At 37.5% G+C, this 17,405-nt stretch overlaps 2 protein-coding genes across 2 annotated transcripts; one reads left to right on the top strand and one right to left on the bottom strand.

Annotated features, from left to right (window-relative positions):
• Positions 1 to 243: 243 nt before the first annotated feature.
• Positions 244 to 2,780, bottom strand: slc46a1 (solute carrier family 46 member 1). Its single transcript, XM_056756851.1, is given in 8 exon segments — positions 244 to 339; positions 473 to 629; positions 718 to 801; positions 1,079 to 1,483; positions 1,486 to 1,538; positions 1,663 to 2,054; positions 2,411 to 2,665; positions 2,668 to 2,780. Coding segments are annotated over 8 exon segments (1,434 nt in total). The 5' UTR covers positions 2,701 to 2,780; the 3' UTR covers positions 244 to 284.
• Positions 2,781 to 6,171: 3,391 nt separating this feature from the next.
• foxn1 (forkhead box N1) lies at positions 6,172 to 17,272 on the top strand. Its single transcript, XM_056756848.1, has 10 exons — positions 6,172 to 6,382; positions 7,765 to 7,915; positions 11,789 to 11,935; positions 12,550 to 12,840; positions 13,069 to 13,176; positions 13,591 to 13,718; positions 13,851 to 13,947; positions 14,561 to 14,768; positions 15,304 to 15,765; positions 15,993 to 17,272. The coding sequence occupies exons 3-10, from the start codon at positions 11,807 to 11,809 to the stop codon at positions 16,277 to 16,279; spliced, it is 1,710 nt and encodes a 569-aa protein (XP_056612826.1). The 5' UTR covers positions 6,172 to 6,382; positions 7,765 to 7,915; positions 11,789 to 11,806; the 3' UTR covers positions 16,280 to 17,272.
• The last annotated feature ends 133 nt before the right edge of the window (positions 17,273 to 17,405 follow it).

Here is a 17,405-nt window from a genome sequence, read left to right as displayed (position 1 = left end):
GGAAATGTAAACGTTTTTACACCATTTGACATATTTACAGCATTAATTCTGAAACATCTGTCAACATCGCATTTGATTTAAAAATCTATGATACAAAAGATATAAATGTATGTTTTTTACAGGATAAAATGTGAAAAATATATGAATTTAGACACAAATACAGTTGAATTTCAATTGATATCATGTGGAAGTTTGCTTTATGTGTTCCTTAATGGCCGTCAGCTTTATTCTGTTAGAATCCCAGCTGTGGTCACAGTCTTGTGCTGCCTACAGTAAAATCTTCATCAGGATATCCCAGAGCTTTCGCTGTTTCTCCTCTTCTCCTGGTAACCCAAGCACCTTTACACATCACAATAAAAATAGTTTAATAATCCGCCCTTAAAAGACTTTAGCTTTATTGTTTATTGTTTAGCTTTATGTACAAATCTGATATCAACTTAATTTCTCCATTTGATCATGCAGAGGTTCTTACCCAATAACTCCAGCTGGAATGAAGAGAATCAAAGCCCCAAAGACGAAGGGGAAACCTTTCATAATGTGTAAGGTAGCCGGATACATGGAGTTAAAAACCCCACTAGATACAAGTGAGCACAGACCTTCAACACAAGCCACTGATGCAAACAGAGTCCCTGAGCAAAGCAAAGAAATACAAATTCAAATACAAACCTTAAAAAGTGTACAGACATTAATGTTTTGGCCATTAAAAATCAGTAGTACCTTGTTCTGAAGGGTCCACCATCTTGGACAGTTTAGATCTCAGCACTGGAGTACAGGCCATAAAAAGAAAACAAAGTCCATATCCTGACAAACACAAAAAAGGAAGCAGTTTCTGAATGTTCTGCACTGCATATTCCGTATTTACCACGTGCAGCTGCTCGAGGACAGTGGTGCTTCATCAGCATTTTTTTTTTAACTATATCAGGTGTCCTGACCTTTATCCTGTAATGTAGATCTACTCTAAAGGTAGAACATGAATTCACACTCTGGATATTTGTGTCAGCTAAATAACTTGTGACTGTATTAACAGTCATTGTGACAGTATTAATACATGTCATTAGGAAATAAGAAGATACTTCACCTGTGAACATTAGAGCAGTGGTGTCAGAGACTGAAATCACTATCAAGCCAATGATGTTCGAGGTCAGAGCCACCAAAGCTACCCAAGAGTCCTCCAGACAGCACTGCATGGACCGGAGACCTATCAGGCTGGTGAGGTACGTCAGTTGCAGGACCGCGGAGCCATATCCTATCAGCTCAGGACCCCAGCAAAGCGGAGCACTCAACTCGTAGAGCACATAAAGGTCTCTACACCCGAAATGTACAGACACCACCAAAAAGAATGAGAATATGTAGAGCCACAGATTAGTCCTGCGTCCCTGCGGTTCATCGGATGTGTAGAGGCGGTAAACGGCCCGATGGTGCCTGGTGGAGAAGAGTCTTGCCTCTGGATCGCGAGTAACAGATTCAGGCACAAAGAGGTAGCGTAGAGGGCCGCTGCTAGATTTGTGGCCAATACCAGCCAGAAAGGGTTGATATACCTGGAGAGAAATAGTAAAGCAGAAAAAACAATATAACTGATAAAATGATGTAAGTGAATGTTATTTTGGATAAAAGTATCTCCCAAATGCACAAATGTAAGTTAAGTTATATATTTATTCATACCCCTGCGCCCGACGCCACTGTCCTCCGATGATACTCGCAACCATGCCAGCCAATCCCAGACAAGCTTCTAGTATAGCCACGCGGAAGGTGCGTGAGCTCCTGCCACTCGTGTCGGCCACATAAGAAAAGCAACCCGCCAAAATGGCATTGAAGTCACCAGAGAGGCCACTAATAATCCGTCCAATGAGGAACCAGAACACAGGGAGCTTCAAATACATCACAATCAGATAAACGCCTGCCTGAACAGCCAAACCTAAGGACGGAATGATAAGAATCATACGCCGACCTGCGCGGTCACTCCATGGGCCCAGACAGGTAACCACAAGCAGGCCAATAAGAAATCCACCCAAACTGATGTACAGGTTCCAGTGGGCAGTCAGTGTCTGGACTTTCTAGATAGAAATAAAGTTGTAAAACATGTAAATAGCATCCCTGATAAAAAAACAAAGCATCCCCCAAAATTCTGTTGGATTTATTGGTTTTAATGAGTTTTTGGACAGGGAGTTATCTACCAGTGGCAGGTGAATAACAGTGACAGGTCCCGGGGCAGGAGTGAGGGGTCTGGGGACCCCTGCCACAGAAAGATTTTACCACTACTGTTGGTTATGTGTGGGATTTATATGGCCGATGGGATCACCTTAAACCCCACTAGAATAATCTCCAAAACGCACGATTTGAGAGAATTTTGAAATGGATTTAGTGCATTGGATTCTGAAACATAAACAAGTGAAAGTTAACGGTAAGTTACCTTCTCTAAAGGGTCATGAACAGTCGATGCATTACAGCCTCCTGCCTTTGTGCCATTATAACCTACATCTTCACTGATCCGATCCCACAGGTATTGCGTGTACAGAGGCATCTGGAGACCGATGGAGAACATAGACAGAAACATCACGGGCTCCACGGTCACAGAAAACGGGCACGAGCACGGCGGAGGTCTGGCGCCCGCTGACACCTCAAAACAACAACAGAGTTTACTGGATTCATCCGTTTCTGAAGGGTCCTCGAAAGAATAGCGCTGGTGTCGGAACTATCCATAATGTGAGTCGTTCAACGTATCCTAACACTCAAATCATAGAGATACATAACAGAATAGTACTCTTCACAAACAGCTGACCGAAAGCTATTTACGGAAGCCGGCAGGGGGGAAAAGATGGTCGCGTTTCATTAGCGCCCCCTGTTGAAACGCTCACGAAGTTGACATGTGATCTGAGGAATGACCAAAAATCTGTATGAAATCTGCAAAAATGCATAAACTTTGCTTTTAACATCAGGATTGTTTAAACCATAAGAATATGAGGTGTATGGCAAAACTGAGAAAACTCTGAACTTTATTTGACAATTTCTTAAAGGGCAAAGATGCCAATTTTCCAAATGTAAACATTCTTTTGGCGACTACTGTATATTATATTAAGTATTCTACATTATATTTTGTTCTTTTTAATGTGGCAAACATGTCCTGCACATAGCGATGTATATATTCTGAACACCCATTGTGCTCAATTCAATGAGAACAACTAGGGCAAATATTTAGCTTTGCCACTTCATATAATCGTAATATATCAAATGTAATAAAGAGTTTCTCCACTCCAGCAGTGAACATCAACTTTAACATATTCCCCCCAGAACTAGGTTACACTTTAATGGGATTTCACATGTTTGTAGGTTTGTATGCAGAAATGCAAAATACAGTATTTGCGATCCTAAATCTTAAATCAATCAGCCTGAATTCTATATTTCAGGAGATTTGTGGTGATTTTGGCCCATTTTATATTCACTCCACATCATGAACTAAGTAATAATAGGATTTGAAAAGGAAATAATTTTGAAGAGAATGTACTTGGTTTAAAATCTTAATGGGATTTAAGGCTTTACATTAATTTCACTTGCTCACAAAATTTAGGAAGATAAATAGTTTTTCATGCAATCCAATTTCAAAGCAGTTTAATGTGAACTATAATAATTAGGAAACGATTTTTTTGTGGAAAAAACCCATTGTGGTACATTGTATCATGCAGCGTTATTGATCTTGCTGAATAATGACAGTGATACACAAAACGACCGCATAATGTTTCAGGGGAAACAAAAAATTACAACCATGTGCCATGTCGACCTCACCACACCTGTTGCACCTGTACTGTTTAACTCTGATGAAACATATCACATTTAAATGCACTGAAGTTTAAAATGAACAAATGACTTGATCACATTAAGTCCTGATCCACCATTACTGTAAATATGCTGCATAAATACACAAAACTCACCAAGTCCTATGATTTTTTTACGATAATAGAAAGGAATTGTTTGCATAATTTAAACAGCACAAAGTGTATTCCCAACCAATTCTGTCTTTTTGAAGAGGTTTAACCAATACTCTCACTTCTACCCCACCACCACCTCTTTGCTCCACCCATGCTGTCAGTTTGTAACAGTGGGAAAAGGGCAATGTAAGTATGCCTGAGGCATTCTCATTTTTCTTGCTGTCTTTCATCTGTTACCCTGAAAAAGCACTGTTTTAACAAATACTCTCACATTATCTAGGTGTGAAATTATGTGTGATTATGATGTTTTCACAGAAGATACTTTTTATATGTTACAAATATATTTATTAATCTTCAATTTTATTTTTGTTTGCAAGTTCATAACTGTATTTACTTTTATATTTAGACTTAAATGTATTTAATTGGCTTCAATTTAAGAGTTTTATGAAAAAACAAATAACAGGTATGAAGTCATTTTCCTAAATTATGTTTTTATTATATTATCATGTTTTTAATGTGTTTATTTTTTTAGTTAGCTGTAATTCTTTTTGAGTTATTATAACTTAATCAAAACAACCCAATTTTGATTGATATAACTTGAAATGCACAGTAAAAAACATGATTATTGATTTTTTTTAAACTGAGTTTATTTAATAGCACATTCCTATTGTGACGACACGCCTCTCTAATCTTTAAACCTGTGCATAGACAGACATAAACAGACACAAACCTTCCCTGAGAAATAAATGACAGCTAGCCTCAGGCCCCCCATGTCATCAGCAATATTTGCATTTTAAAGATGTCAAAGCCCGAAACGGTGCAAAAAGAAGTAATTGAAATTGAAGTCTTTTCAGCAACGTCAACCTTTAGGCCCCATGTTTTAACTACAATGTGGAATCATCAAATTGTATCACAGCCTCCAGTGCAGAGTGCCTGTTTGTCTGTCACTTCTATCTGTGGCATTTGACAAGAATCATCCTTCAATGTTACCCTGAGGGTTCTGCGCAACAGTGGTCAGTCCTGTTAGACACCTTACTTTCTGGTGAACGTACAATACACATGCGGTGGGAAATGAATAAATAACTTCTGACAGAGCAGATGAACCTGTGGCTTTCTAGAGGGATGAGCCTGAACACGCATTATACTGCCAGCTCTGCCCTAACCAGCACATACTGTACACCCCGGGGGCCGATTGATGACTGATATCCACATTAGGAATCAAATGTATCCTCACATCTCGGTTCGTAAAGAAATGTTTATATGATATTGTGTTGTAACATGCTGTAATTACTCAAAGACAACACTACAATGTGCCATTATGTGTAATGATAAAGCTCTGTTTATTGTCCTGGCTTCAGGGTGAAGGGAAACGGCTTGTGATGTTCAATAATGTGTCATTCACATACCTCCCGATCAACATGGATTAATATCATGACCTAAAGGAACAGGTCACCCAAAAAGACAAAATTCTTCAAGTCTTCATTAACTCACCCCCAAGTTGTTCGAAATCTGTATACATTTCTTTTTCCGATAAACACAGAGAAAGGTATTTGGAAGAATGCCTGTAACCAAGTTCTTGTCCACCATTGACAACAATAACAACAGCTTTATTCATTTTTTTGTTCTGTTGAACACAAAAGAAGATATTTTGAAGAATGCAGAAAAGCTTTTGACTGCCATTGTTATTTTTTATACTTTGGTATAATCAATGGTGGCCAAGAACTGTTTGGTTACAAGCATTCTTAAACATATCTTTCTCTGTGTTTATCATAACAAAGACATGTTTACAGATTTGGAACGACTTGAGGGTGAAATGATGACAGAAATGATGACAGAATTTTGGGTGAACTGTGCCAAGATCATCTTACATATGAATTATGGTTTGTTGGTACAGAAAAAGCCATTCTTATGACATCAGCTACTAACTACTCGGTATAATGTTGATTTTACAGTTTCACACGCGGAAAAAATCTAATCACTAACTTTGAAAATTATGAGATAATTTTTCATTAAAGGAGCAGATGAGTCACACTGACAGCTCACATTATTGAGCACAAATTACTTTAGTGATAAATTACTTTGACAGTAAGAAAAAAGGTATACAAAAAGCAAAAGATGTTTTTGTTATACAAAAATGCTTGCAAATGCATGCAAAAGCAAGACACATGATATAAACAAGCAACAGGAAATGACAGATATTGATTTTGATTGATTTTCTGTACTTTGCTTTTTGTACATTCAGGTCTTCAGAAGGTCCTTTCCAATGCCATCCCACAGGATTACAGCACAGAAGCCTTGATTGGTTTGGAGCAAGTGGATGGAAACAAAAATCAAATCCTTTCATTCAAGGAGATGAGCTGGAGGATCAGTAGATGAAGAACATGGGTGGAGGTGAACTATGATCAGTGTCAACCCTCGTGACCCTGTCTCTTCGGTACTAATCCAGATACAGTGCACAGGTAACACGTCATGATGATTTCTTCTAAAGATGGTAGAACCACACCTGGGAATGTATTTTGTAGAGCGATGCAATGTTAAAAATTTAGCTTTTTAGGAAAATGCCCTTACTTCATATCTGAAGGGCGAAACTGCAGCTGTTGAAGTGTCATCATGATACATGCAAATTTTATGGCCATTAAGTATAGCCCAAAGTGAACACATACCCTCAACAGTGCAGGTGGTGTAAATGTTTTCTTTATTGTATTTTTGGAGACATAAATCATCTATAGTTGTCACTCTCGAGAAACAGTCAGAACACTTTCCAATAAGACATTCCTACAAATGGGTGACAACAGATACATTTTTTTTATGTTTTTTTAAATCTTGACACATATTGCACAAAGACGTGTAATCTTCCCCGTTTAGTCAGACCGCAGTTGAAGGAATCTTTGAAGGAAAGGCTAATCTGAGTTAAAATGCCAAACCAGGGATCAGGAGAGGACAGGCAGCCAAGTCTCTGTCAATTGTGCTTTGAGGTGCCAGGTTCTGGTGCCAAACTATTCCATATGATCAGTTACGCCATCGCGAAGCTTAAGGCGTGTTATTCCAGGGGTGTCTTTGCGAAGAACATTGAAACAAGAATAATCAAAGAAGGATACCTTGAAATACAATATGGCAATCTAATGTTTTGAAACAGTATTGCTGAAACATGCAATGGATTAAAAACGGCATGTCGAAGCATTTCTGCGTAATGTTGAGTTATTATTGAGGCACATAACTTCTATGGTCAATGGAGTTTATACGCTGTAATTACTTACTCAGACCTTGATGTTCCAAACCTGATTGTAGATAATGCAAATAAAAGATAATGATCAAAAACATCCACATTTCTTGAATATCCCTTTTACTGTACAACTTCAAATAAATGTTGTGTGGTTGCCTCCTTGACTTTATTTATACAGTACATAAATGTACAGAAGACACAACAAATCCACATGCTTCGGGCGTGTGGATCACGTGATTTACGTCACAACTGTGATGAACCTTTTGATTGAAGATTGTGAAAAGACCTGACATACATCTTTCATCATTCACTTGTTCTTTTGATTACCTGACACGATAAAGCCCTGAGCTGCCCCACCGAGCAGTGTAACATCAGCACTTTTCTCAATTCTCTTCCACTATCACTGTTTGCGTTTCCCTCCGCCCAGTTCATCCCCCTTCTCATTAGAATATGATTTTAAACAGCAGCTCATGAGAGCCATGTTGGTACCTCCCAAGTTCACTAGAGTGTTAGGGGAAGAATTCACCTATGTTGACATTCATTTTCCCCTCCCTCTCTCTCTCTCTCTCTCTCTCTCTCTCTCTCTCACTCTATAAATACCTGTCTCATTTGTTTTAGTTGTCAGTAGTCAGTCACTATAAAGCAGAGTGGCAATTCATGAAGAGAGTGCTTTTTGAGGAGATCTGCAGCCAGTTTGCAGATACCTGTGGACTTTAACCGTCTGCCTTACATTTACATTTGTTCAGGCCTGGAAGCACCACACTCATTGGTAAGTCTTCATGTAACTCTATGCAATTGTGTCCACTACACATTCAAGTGTAAAATATTTCTCTTAACATCCATGCTATATTATATGCGTCTAGCTGGAGTTTCAAACTAACAGCAAAATTAAATTCTTGAAGACACATACATTGAACATCATTCATTGAAGCTTACACACATAAACATCTATGAGCTCACTTGTAAAACGGCTTTCTCACTCATAGAAACTATTGTACTACTGTATTACAATTGGCATCAATAAATAAGTCGTGGAGAAATATCCCTCAGGCTTCATGTAAGGCTTGTCTCCACCTGGATGAAATCTCCTCTGAAATGTAAGAAAAAAAGAGAAGAGTAAGGCAGGGCAAGGCAGGTGCAGGGTCGTCTTCCTCTGGGTGCCGAAGTTAGGCCGGATGCCCATTCCCTCTGGTTAGGGTTGTGTTTGATTTAACATTTGATAAATGTTCTCATTACTTTGGAGAGACACTTAGCTGCCAGTGACCTCAGCAAGAAGTGTGTGTTTGTGCACGTGTGTGTGTATCAGAAACCTGTTCTAGCAAGTCTTGCCTCCCACATGTTGGCTCACAGCCAAAGGTGCCAAGGCTTTAAAAAAATTCACGATCTTGGAGCTGAGATTGAATGTATGTTTATGAGTCATGGAATGATAAATATGATTTATTATTGAAAGAGTTCTGTTATAAATGTTTTATTATAGATATAGGTTTTTTATATATTGTCTGTTCACTAGCACTAATATAATTGAGGTTAAGAGTTGCTGTGTACAGTTAAAATATATTGTATTTAGAGATGACAGCAAAATAATGGATTTGGTTTTTATGTGGCATAAAACAACCAGATATGACAGCTTTGTTTTATGAAAAATTGAATCAAGCAATTTAATTTTTTTATCAATTGTAAAGAAAATGCTTCAAATAATTGTATTAAAAAGATAATGCAGCCAAACATGGCAGGTCGATTTTCAGAGGTGTTAATATCCTACTGCAAGGCGTACACCGTTTCTACACTAGACGCGACCGAGGCGACACAACAACGGCTTGCTTTTTAATGGGTTTGACGTCTCGCGCCGCATACAACGTGGACAAATTTTAATTTATAATGGGTTCTAATGCATATATTGTCCATTGTGTTGCATCACGTCATCCCGCGTCCGGTGTTGACATGGTGTAAAAGTTATTGGGTTTGGCAATCACAGCTGTTACAGTATGCTATTTATTTATATAAAGGCTACCCTTCCACTTATGATAAATAACATATCTTTCAATTGCATTACATTGACATTTACATTCTAGTTTTACATTTACAATTATTCATTTATCAGACAGTTTTATCCATAGTGACTTATAAATGAAACACAATTAAACCAGTGTTGGTTTTATCTACACAGATGAACAACTAAACCATTATGAATACAAGTGCACAGTGGCCCCATGCAAAAGAACAGTGAATGATGTGCAAACAGCTTTCCTACCTTCCAAAAAAACACATGGTTCTCAGAAGTGTCTGAAATATGCAAATGTTTAGGCTCTGTCCCAGTTTTTTTAAGAGGACTTTGTAACCTGATCACACTTGAGGAAATATATATTTTTTTTAAAGCGCCAGTTTGTTCCCAGTCATGACAATTCTAAATGGTAAAAAATCCTACCAATTGCTAGATAGATGATGCATAGGGAAGATGCACAGTTCATTTGAAATGCCACTCAAGTGCGATGAGAACGGTTCCAGTGGGTGGGTGTGGATGTATAGACATGTAAGAAACAAGATCAAAGTCATGAATGTTAATCAGCTTTAAGATGCGTCTTGAGAGAGGTATGCTAAATTTTGATGAGAAAGAAAGTAAGGTCTACTTTTAAATATATTGAATACTTGTTTTGTTTAGCTCGTTTTAAATGACTGCATATGATATTAAAAAAACTTCTTGAATCTGTATTAAAGGATAGTGCAGCATAGTCTGTTCTACTTGATTCAGCAAAACAATTTGTGCATTAAATTGACAACACAGAAACCAATTAAATCTGGGCTACCTAAAATGCCATTTACACAGTCATAGAATACTTACAAATAAATAAATGTCTAATGGCATTAAGTCACTAAATATAATGCAATGACAAAATAAATCATTTATTTAACACCAGCTCACTTTTTAGTCAAGACAAGGCTTTACTTTAGACATCTAATACAATATCCTCAGCATCAGATAAAATTTATTGTAAAATGTCATTTACATTTGCTTTTTGTTTTAAGATGGCACTTCATTAAAAAAAAAATCTTGTATTTATGTCATATTATATATTGAAGTGAAAATATACAGACACTGTCACCCTCAATTTCTAGATGAGAATTGTAGATGAAAATGTTCTAAAACATTACGGACATTCTGCTCATTACTGACATATTGCTCACAGATAAATCTTCAATGCAAGCAAAATAAATTGGTACATAAGGAAGGACAATTAACATTTTAAACATAAAAATATATATTAAGATTTAAATGTGATGTGTCCTACAGGTCATAGACTTTAATATGTAACATCAATCTTGGTTATTACGGCCAATTAACTTCTAAACATAAATCCCATAAATTAACTTTTCTGTGCTCAGCAGTTTTCTCTTCTCCCAAGAGTGGAAATGGTTTGTATGTCGACCATAACAGGTTGAGGGATCAGTTAAGTCACAGATCAACTTCCCTTCCGATACTGAATTACACTCTATGTTTCAGATGGCACAAAACTCCCTCTTCTCCATTTCATTTTCACTAACACTTTCATGCTTCTCCTTCATGGTTTGTTGGTGATTTTAATGAGTTTTTGGCTCTGAGATATTCTGTTGACAGTTGCTGAGAGCTACTTAAGTTTCCATGAACACTGGATCGTACTGGATAGTCTTGTGGCCTTATATTTAACGTGTTTAGATCAGATTAGACAGTGAAGTATAACAGAATTTTTTTCTGCAGTTGGGTGATGGGAACATCACTTATTGAAAATGTTTATAGACAAAGATTTTAGTTACAATTTGATGCATAATTATGCAGTATAAGTGTAGGTTTGGCCAAGACTGAATAACAAAAGAGAGCAATTGACTTCAAAGTAAATTTATTACACTTTATTACATTTATTTATTCAAAGGGAAAGGTTACTTGAAAATGATTATTCGTTCATTACTCCAAACCTGTATGAGTTTCTTACTTCGCACAACACAAAATAAGATATTTTAAAGAATGTTGGTAACCACATTGGCCCTCATTGACTTCCATTGTATGGACACAAAACCACATTTCTCAAAATATAAAAATAATACAGGTAGAGGTTTTGAATGACATGGGTGAATGAATGAGGATACTTTTTAATTTTAAAGGAATACGAATTCATTCATATTATTAGTCATTATTTATACACTTTTTTCCCTAAACTGCAAAAGGAGATTTTAGGCGTAATGTAATAGACTGACAGCCTCAGGCCCCATTCATTTTCATTGAATGGAAGAAGAAATGGGTTCAATATTGGGTGAACAAACCTGAGGCATTCAGATGGTCTAAGTCTATGTTTTTACATGCATGTGAAAATGATTTGCTTTCTTTACAGTATCATAAGGATCTCATTTGCATTTTAAACTCTGTGTGTGGGTTGATGGACAGTTGGTCCTGAACCCTTTAGTGGCAGTCATAGGAACCCGATGTATTCGTCTTTGCAGGTGTGTTCGAGCAGGAAGTGATTTCATGGATATAACGTCCCTGTGATTGACAGCACTTGTATTGTATCAACCAGTCATTGCATTGCATCATTTTCAACTTCTGAGTTTTGATTACGTCGTTGTATTAGGGTCAAAATAAATTAGAAAAAAAATAATTTTGTTCTTTTTAAAGAGGCAGGCTGCAGGGACGATGTCCTCTGAGCCACACGGCCTGTCTTTCCCATCCACAAGCAGCAGAAGCTCACCAATACCATCTCCAGGCTATCTACACTCCTTTGACCACCTAGAGATACCCGGCTTTCAGATGCCAGAATCACAGGTATTTAACAAATATGGATAGATAGATAGAGAGAGAGAGAGAGAGAGAGAGAGAGAGAGGGAGAGAGAGAAAGATAGATAGATAGATAGATAAATAAATTTCAACAATGCTTAAGGTAATAAATCTTTTGTATCTGATCTTAAATGAAAGAATCTGATGACGCGTTGCTTCTTTACCTTCAGTCTAGACCATTTTATAGTTGCCGCAGCTTAGAAACTGTTGCATGCCAGCTGCTCTCATTATGACAGCATGTCAAAATTATAACCATTCGATGAGTACATGAACCCCTGCACAAGGCACTATTCAAGGACACAGACCCTGACGCAGAAATAGATGTATAAAATCCATTTGATTAAATAATAATTCATTATGCCCCGCAGGGAAGGGCTGCATGTCACAGTACATGCTTTAATAAACTCAAGTAGATCAAAGATCTGTGCATGCCACTGCATTTTCATGGAAAGTATGATTTACTTTTCACAGTGTTTAAGTAGGAATAAAACAGGAACATGGAATATGTTTTTAATTCATTTATATTAGTGAGCTAATATCCATGTTTTATACAGAGGTATTAAATCTGCTTCTATAATATGTTGTTTTTTAATACTCTATAGTGTCACGAGGGCAGTGTTGGTGAGGTTTTTGCACCGTACTCTCAAAGAGAAAGCGCTCCCAATTGGCAGAAGAGCGCTATTGCCGAGCGCTTTCGCAGACACAGCATAGATGGGGGTCCTGTCCAGGAACGCGGTATGGCAGAGAACAGGCACTTCCATCCATACAGTCGGCAATGCAGTGAAGGGGCCGTTCCTGAGGCTTTAAGGGGTCTCGGGGTGGCAGCTGCTGGAGTGGACGAAGAATCCTCTTGGACTCCATTGAGCTCTGATGTGGACACCACCAGTTTCATGGTAAAACCAAGGGGAAACTTTAAAAAAAATATAAACAGAAAAAAAGAGAAATAATGTAAAACCAAGCTAGCCTTTATGCCACAAAGAAACGAACTTGCCAGTGGCAAAGACATAAAAGCATAGAGATCTGCCAGGCAGATGTGCTAGATGGCCTAATTGTACTTTCTAAAGAAGAATTAACATATGATATGTCAGCTCTAACTAGATCATGGTCTGCTCTTGTGGCAGGGAACTCAGCAGCTCTACAGTGAACCAGAGACGAGATCTGAGGAACCTCCCAGCTACACATCAGTTACACATCAGATGTACGGCACACTCAGCCCTGTAAAACAGCAGGTAAACCCGATTTAAAGGGATAGTTCGCTGCATCATGTAATCACCGTTTTGTCATTTGAAACCGCCATGACTTTTCTTTTCTCTGAAGAACACAAAAGAAGATATTTTCTAAAATGTCGGTATCCGAACCAGGGCGGTACCCATTGACTTGCATTGGTTTTGTGTCTATACAATAGTAGTGAATGGGTACCGCCGTTGTTCGGTTAACAACATTCTTCAAAATATCTTCTTTTGTGTTCTGCAGAAGAAAATAAGTCTCTGTAACACTAATGACAGTTAGTTATCTAATGTCCAATGAAGTAGATAAAGTGTAACCCTTCAAAAAATGTATACGCATAATAAAGCACTGTATGCTGTAAATCAAAGGCAAATAGTCCTAATATCTTTATCGTGACTTTTATGTGCCATCTCCAGTTTTCTGGTGTGTACTCCTCAAGAGGAATAGACGTTGTACCTTATTACTGTAACCAAAGTCTGTCTTCACAAACATCTCCGGACAGTTCTGCCCCGCCACTGTACCCTAAACCTGTCTATTCTTATAGGTACCTGTATGCATTGTTTTCCTATTAAACATATCATCATTAATGTCAAGAAATATAATCAAACCATCAAAACTAATCGTCAAAACCACACTACAACAACTTTTTTATTGGATATTAAATATTTCTTTGTAGTATTCTCATCTTCCTGGCTTTAAGGAACAGCAAAACAGGCAGTCTGCCAGTTAGCGAGATCTACAGCTTCATGACAGAACATTTCCCCTACTTTAAGGTATATATTATTTTTATATATTATTATGTATATGATCAGATTTCAGTTTAATATACATTTATATATTAACTATTGATATCCTGGAGAGCATGTCTTATGGATGACTAATTGAAGAAATAGAAAAATGCAAACAGGGTTATGCACCAAAGCAGCACATCCTCAGGCATCATGGAATATACCTGTCATGGCAAGATCTCTATATGCCTGATGGTTTGATTCACCCTCCTCCTGGGGCTTGGCTGATAGATTGATTTCCACTATGACACTATGTTGGAACATCATTGGGTAACGTTGAACTGTAAAGATCGACATACCTTCGATTGAGTTGAGTGAAGGGATGTAAGGAAGCAATTTTGTTGAAGAACAGAATGATAAGATGAATGGAGCTTTTGTTACAGTGATGGAAAATAGCCAAGTTCGTTACATGCCACACTGATGCCTGATATGTGACATCATTATGAGTTAAACAGAGTAAAAACTGTTTCAAGCAGTAAATATTCAAATGTCCTATGAAGACAATACTGTACTACATGTAATCATATCTTATAACATCCAGATCTATTGTTCTCTATTATTACTATCTAAAACTCGTATTTTATTGGTACTTCGTTAGACTGCCCCCGATGGTTGGAAGAACTCTGTCCGACACAACCTGTCATTGAACAAATGCTTTGAGAAGGTGGAGAACAAGAACGGGAACTCCTCTCGTAAGGGCTGCCTGTGGGCCCTGAATCCAGCCAAAGTGGAAAAAATGCAGGAGGAGCTACACAAGTGGAGACGTAAAGATCCTCTCACTGTGCGCCGCAGCATGGCCCGACCAGGTGTGTAAAGGGGCTGTTCATGAGAATATTTTTAATATTTTTGGCTAAATGAGGGTAGTTTAGAAAACTAGGCAATTGGGAAGACATTGATGTTTGTGTTATGTTAACATGTTGCTTGGGTTGTCTTACGATTACAGTCTTGTTGGTCTGCAATAAATTTCCCATTTATTATGATTGAAAAAACGTTTGATTAACATTGAAACATCAAAACGCTTTAGATGTGCATTTTTTACATTAAAATATTCAAATTTATGTGTGAGTAGAACGTCAAAGCAATGATAGCAAAATATCTGCCTAAATGTATATACATTATAATTATATAATTATTGTAATTTATGTATTATTATTGCTATATTGTTATGTTTAATAAATATGATCATATATATATAATTTTATAAATATGATGTATTGTTAGTGTGAATAGCCAGTCAATTATTATCATAACAAAATTAGATTAAAATTGTTTTAGATTTTTTAAAATATATTTCTTATAAATGTCATTTTTATGTCATTTTTATTATTCTCATTTGTTCAGAGGAGTTGGAACGTCTGCTTGGGGAAAGACCTGAGAAGTTAAAGAATCTTGGTGCTTACTTCAGTTTACATAGCCATACACATTCCCATCCCTTAAGAGTTAGCATGCATCCATCCTATGGACAGCCACTTGTCCATGAGACCCGTGTCGAGCATCAGAAATCTCCTTATAGCCCTCTCCCATCTCAAACTGTCCACCCACCTCCCCCATACTTATCCCCGGACTCTTCATCTTTCTCCTTCTACTCGCCTGTCTCCCAGTTGTCCTGCGCTGGGAATCCCCCCAGCCCCAGGACTGGCAATCTGGATTCTCCATTACCAGCCCACACTCCACCAAGCTACAGCACCACACTGCAGGCCGGTCATGGTACAGCGGGGGGTATGCAGGACCTTCTGCTGGAGGCGGAAATCAATAATGATGTTGACGCATTAAATCCCAGCCTTACAGACCTACAGTTACATGGTAAGAAGCTCAAAGAGTTTAGTTTTCTCATTTGCTCACCCTAGTCATTTTAAACCAGTACGACGTTCTTTCTTCAGCAGAACACAAAAGAAGATATTTTAAAGAAAGTTGTTAACCGGCGCCCATTCACTTGGGAGCCGGTGCTGTTCGGTTACCAACTTTCTTCAAAATATTTTTGCACCCATATTCAGGACAAGTTGATGTAGTGTTTCCTGTGTTTTCTGAAGGAAATCTTTGGGAGGAGCTAAGGAATGAAAGCCTCGCTCCAGATTCGTTGGCAGTCATGGACACATTGTCCTATCCGTCTCGGCTCAGTCCCACTCAAGCAAGAGCTGATGTGGAGCTATACAGCTTCCCTGTTGGAGAGTTAGGGTCGGTTGGGACTGAAAACATTGTGCAAGGCAACATTTCGGAGCTGTACCTGAATAGGCTTTACACGGCTGCTTTTTCCAGTGCAGACAGCATGCCATGTCTCCTCTCCACACCCGAAAACACTCCTATTCCTCTCTTATGAGGATAAAATCCTCTTCATTAATCCAGTCCTGATGCAGACAATAAATGAGCCACTCCTCAGAGATCTTTAAGAAGGGGACCATCTAACAATTTCAGCTGTTAGCAAATAAGTTAGTCAGATCTTGTAAAATGAGGTGTAAGTCCAAAACACAGAAATACTTTATCACACTGTGATTCCAATGGTGAAAATGAAAACGGAGTGATAAACCACTTTATTTCGATTTTCTAACGTTTAATACACACAACAAATTGTCAAATTGACACAAATTTTTGATTTGGTATGTTTCAAAATCACTTTTAAATGAGTAACTTCAATGTGGGCTTGTGAATGTTGCTTTTGTGCAATTATGATACTTCTGACACTTTCAATGTTTCAGTTGGTAAATTTCAATGAGGCGTTTCAGGCTTGCTGTGATGAATGAGTAGTTTTGTTTTTACAGTCGGTATTGATTTCTGTGTTTGCATTTGCCATGGCAACTACAGGGGTGCGTGGTTGTCTTCATTACAGTAAAAATGCTGGGTTGTTTTCAACCCATGGTTGGGTATAATATGGACAAAACCTATCATTGGGTTATATAAATGAACCTATGCTGGAGTCACAACAACCTAGCATTTTTAATGTGAATGGTCTTCCCACATAAAAAGCCACTTCTTGATTGACAGATATTTACTATCTCCTTGCAAGCATATGTGACGGTATTATCGAAGATACTTCTATTCTTGTTAACAATCCTATGTACCAGAATGTTTAATTAGGGAAACATTCAAAAATGTTAAGGCTTATATTATATTCATATAGTATGTCCATCTGGTGGACATGTCAATTACAATATTTTTTTTTAATAGAACTAATATGAACATATGGCAAATGTATATAATTGTAAGTTATTTCCTCCCCGGTTGTGTTATATATTATTCCTATAAATGTTTACGTGTAAGTATTATTTTGTCTGAATTTCAGCACTACGCAGTAGCATTATTAATAAAGGAAACATTAAAATTGTTTAAGAAAATAAAAAACATTATTTTTCGAACATTTTCTCTTTTTGACATGTAACCTATGTAACCAGTTTTTGACAAAAGATGATATTAAAATGAAAATAATAGATGATGATAACATTTTACAT

The sequence above is a fragment of the Triplophysa dalaica genome, chromosome 9 (genome assembly GCF_015846415.1).
Source record: "Triplophysa dalaica isolate WHDGS20190420 chromosome 9, ASM1584641v1, whole genome shotgun sequence".
Classification (NCBI taxonomy): Eukaryota; Metazoa; Chordata; class Actinopteri; order Cypriniformes; family Nemacheilidae; genus Triplophysa; species Triplophysa dalaica.
This window is presented reverse-complemented; position numbering and strand designations above follow the sequence as displayed.